General features: G+C 38.6%; 1 protein-coding gene across 1 annotated transcript in view; it reads right to left on the bottom strand.

The window, feature by feature from the left end:
• Window positions 1-2315: 2315 nt before the first annotated feature.
• The window catches only part of LOC140949674 (uncharacterized), a 23130-nt gene continuing 21105 nt past the window's right edge, over window positions 2316-4340 (bottom strand). Inside the window, exons 10-12 of the mRNA XM_073398820.1 lie at window positions 4117-4306; window positions 3118-3274; window positions 2316-2486 (exon numbers count right to left, since the gene is read on the bottom strand). Coding sequence (XP_073254921.1) covers window positions 3154-3274; window positions 4117-4306 — 311 coding nt within the window. The 3' untranslated portion in view covers window positions 2316-2486; window positions 3118-3153. The remainder of the gene's footprint in view (window positions 2487-3117; window positions 3275-4116; window positions 4307-4340) is intronic.

The following is a 4340-nucleotide window of genomic DNA, read 5'->3' as shown; positions in this document are numbered from 1 at the left end:
CTCGATAATTTTTTTTCATAAATTCGACAATCCCGAGATCAATCGTCAAGAAATATTCCCTGCAAGTTTCAAGAACATTGAAAACAGGGAAGGCTTTTAAATAGACCTCAAATATAACCAATTTTCCCCCAGATTTTGTGTTTACAAGTGAGCGTCCTCATTATTCACTGGCATTGTTTTCAAGTTTCATATGTACGTGGACAACTAGCAAAGATATAAAATTTGCATCAAAAAGAACTCTCGATTACTTTCCTGAAGAAATATCCGGAATATGCTAATAATTGGCTGGTCGTCACAGATAGCAGTGAGAGCCGAAACGGTGAACGTTACGGCTCATCGTGTAGGATGGAATACTTAATTATCTTACTCGGGTTATGACATCACAGAAACTCTCACAAAGAGTTGCTCTGATGTTATAATGTATCACTAATCTCTTTATCAGGTAATTAGCATATCCCGGAGATTTAACCGAGGGTCCTTTTTGATGCAAATTCTATCTTTTTGCTAAATCTGCACGTGTATATGAAACTTGAAAACAATGCCAGTGAATAATGAGGACGCTCACTTGTAAACACAAAGTCTGGGGGGAAAATTGGCTATATTTGAGGCCCTATTTAAAAGCCCTCCCTGTTTTCAACGTTCTTAAAACCCGCAGGGAATATTTCTTGACGACTGATCTCGGGATTGTTGAATTTATAAAAAAATTTATCGAGCGGTTTTTGGAAAAATGCGAAATTTTTAGGCATGGACCAAATTACGTCCAAAAACTGTATCAAAAGCAGCTGAATGCAAGTTAATAACATTCTTCTTACTCGCGATCGCCCAGGGCAATTCCCCTCTTTTTTTTGTATGCAGTTTTCAATGGAAACAAACCACAATGAGATGAAGCCTCGTTCCCAAAGCTTATCATTTTCTTAAAAGAAATTAGCGAATTGTGTGGCTAGCATGCTATTTCACCGTTTTTATTATTCTTAAAACTACATTTCAAAATATTTCGAAAACGCTCTCATAGAATTTGTTCAAACTTTGCCATAATGGAGGCAATTATAGCAGGTACATACTCCTTTACGCGATTTTTTCAAAAAACTCCTGGAACAGAGAAACACAAAGATAAATGGAAAACGTAATGGCGTCATTACGTTGCGATGGTGACTCCGATTGCAATAAAATCCAGATCATAAGAAATTTTCATCTTTATATAATACAGTTGTGGTAACCTTTTTCCAATATCTTTACTCACGCCGACGTAGTTAATGCTCAAACTTGGGAAGTTTCAACCCAAAAAAATCCAGTCCAGCCACCTTAAGTGGCCTGAGTACGCTTTAGTCAGAAATTTGTTTTGCGTGTTTTGCCTCCCAAACACTGGGTTTGTGCAGTGGTACTCCCTCGGCTCCCGTCAAGTTTGTTGCATGCTTGTGTTTATTTTGCTTTATTCAGTAATTTTTTGCTTTGCGTGTTTTGCCTCATCAACATCGGGCTTGTGCGATACTTTTCTCTTCGGCTCCCCTCAAGTTTACCCCCTTTTTGGATTTCTTTGTTTTATTCAGTTTGCTTTTGTTATGCCTGCTTTGCCCAACAAGCTCCGGTTTGTGCAGTGATTTTTCCCCGGCTCCCTTCGAAATTGCACGCTTTATTTTTTGCTATATATTATTCAGTTTTAAGTTTGTGTTCTGCGTTCTTTCCCTCACTAATTTAATTAATCTTCCTTCGATTCCCGTAAAGTTGGTTCACCACTTTTGTTGCATTTGTGCCTTATTTGGTCAATCTGTTCGGAGTGTTTTATTTTACACTGTTTACAGTGGTGTTATTTCCTCGGCCCCTGTAGATTTTGAATGATAATGTTTTCCTTTGCATTTTTCTGTAATTTGGTACGCGTGTTTCGCCACGCGGCCTCCAGTTCTGCGGGTTTACTCCCTTGTCCCAGTGTATTTGCTCCCTTGTGTTCCTAGTTGTTTTTCTATTCTTTTAGTTTATGTGTGTTATTCGTTCCTCGCCATTTCCGCCGTCATTTCATACGTTTTTCTTCCTGCGCTTCCATGGTAGCTTGAAAGGGTGTCTAATGCCCTAGTCGGATTACTGACGCTCATGCTGCCATCCCTTGGGTGGGTTTTTCTCCCGTCTTCTCTGCGCCTTAGGTTTCCTTTTTACCTTGGACCTTATCTCCAGTTTATTTGCTTGTTGCCACTCAAGGGTTGGCAGCCTATTCGTGTTTTATCACGCAGTCCTTTTGGTATTTCCTGAAAGACCTCCTTGCCCAGCTCTCAGCAAGTATCAGCAGTCTAGTTGTTTGACTATACGCTGAGTTTAAGCACAAATCTTATGAAAATGATGTGTTTATTGCTTCAGCTATTTCTAACATCTTTCAAAAGTATAATTATTGCAGTTTAGAAATGGAACAGCTCTCTTTAGACATAAGTATTGTTAAAATTTGCCTCTTAAATTACTTTATTAACTGCTGATGGTTATCATACCGTCAAAACATGCACCTACGAAAAAAAAAGGAAAACAGATTTGAAATTATCGAAGATTGTGTATAACGTGTACCTTGAAGGTCATTTTCACCTCTGAATTAAAATCCTTTCGATAATAAATCAGGAGAGGGCTTAATACTATAACCGCAAAGAAGAGTACAAAACTCTATCATCGCAAGGAAGGACTTTGACTAAGATATCCAACCGACCACAAGGGCTAGTGACAGAGCCCCTTCCCCCGAAATCAGGGATAACAGAGTGGAGAGTTTTAGATTTCGCGCGGTTTTGCGCGGTTTAAGCTCTTATTTCTCTTTCTTTTCATATTCGTGTTCCAAAACGATAAAAACGGCGGCCATTTTGATTTACCAATGCATCTTTTGATTATTTTTTATCACCAAGCTGTTTCCCAAGAGAGCGATAAAATCTCTGTAGCTTCGTAGAAGCCTTTGAGGAAACAATCCTTGAAGAAATTAAAAGCTATGGTGACTAAACGGATTATCTTTTGTTAAAGTGTTTACGGAATTGATTTCCTTTGTTCTCTATGAATTAGTTGCTCTTCATCAAGGAGAAAACCCAGCACAGAAAAAGAACCAGCACAGAAAAAGAACTAGAATTGCTAAATCACAGTGTATCCATCATTTCTTACCTTAGTTATGATTATGGAGTAGCTTAAAACAGTTCCTTACGGAAAGCCAAATCGGCTGTAAACGCACTTGAACGGAAACACGGACAATGACCTCTTTTGACCATATCCATAGGGTACCACCACCTTGTTATGGAAGAACATTTTGTACCCAATGTTCCTGGTCAAACATGGAAGAAAAAAAGTCAGAGCTCCATCGTTATCAACAGGAATCCGAGTTGAAAAGAAATAAAAAACAACAACAATTGTATTCCTCTCTCATCTGGACTTATTTTTACTAGAGAAAAACCGCCATTTTGTTACCTGCGCATAGTATCAATGAAAGCAACTAAACGTTTAGAAAAATATAAGCTTGGATTTCTGAAAGGCGAAAACCTCAGTGTTCTTTTGTACTTGTTTTCAAGGTTTTTGAACTATCATGTCCATCTATCGTATCATGAGTCCGTTCCCTCCTACTTAAAAATACGTCGTTCACGGTATTTAGCAAAACCAACCAGGCTTACAAAGCTTTTTCAGATGATACTTTGAACTAAGAGTCATTTCGACAAAATTTTAACTGTAATTTTCAAGTGTGGCTACTGTATTTAGATTCTAAAATAATAATTTCACGTATAATTACCCATCTAAAATTAAGCTGTAATAAATAGACCCCAGGCTCACCAACAGCTCCGTGGAAACCGCATCAGGCCTTGAGCCTACCAGAGAAGCATGGAAAGACCAGGCTAAAAGGCATTACTCGTTAAGATTTTACAGTCAAGGTTAAGGCTTGCCCATCCGTACCACAAAAGACTGGTAAAAACGGACTAGGCTTAAAAGGGTTAACCTGGCAGAGCAGGCTCCTGACAGGACTTTTGAAGCATTTAAGAGGTCCAAAATATATCTAACAATATAATATTGATTTTGATACCTAATACATTTAACAGCGCTGAAATGACGCGAGGACTTACTGCTCACTAATTACCAGATCATTTTAATGATACGTATTTCAGAGTTCACTTTTACCTCCGAACTGTTCCGCAGCCTTTCAGTGGAGCCTTTATAATAACACTCTTTTTGGTCACATAACTCACACCACAGCTGGGATCGTTAAGATGAAGAAGACTAACATCAGCTCCCGAGGGCAAACTGTCACGTGCTATGTGAGCCACCATGTAAGAGGGGAAGCATGAAATAGTAAAGGCAAACCTGGGTCCTATGAGTCAGAGTAATAAAAAGGAAAAAGTCAC

This window comes from Porites lutea, chromosome 10, assembly GCF_958299795.1.
Source record: "Porites lutea chromosome 10, jaPorLute2.1, whole genome shotgun sequence".
NCBI lineage: Eukaryota > Metazoa > Cnidaria > Anthozoa > Scleractinia > Poritidae > Porites > Porites lutea.
The sequence above is the reverse complement of the archived record's forward strand: the minus strand, read 5'-3'. Positions and strand labels throughout refer to the sequence as shown.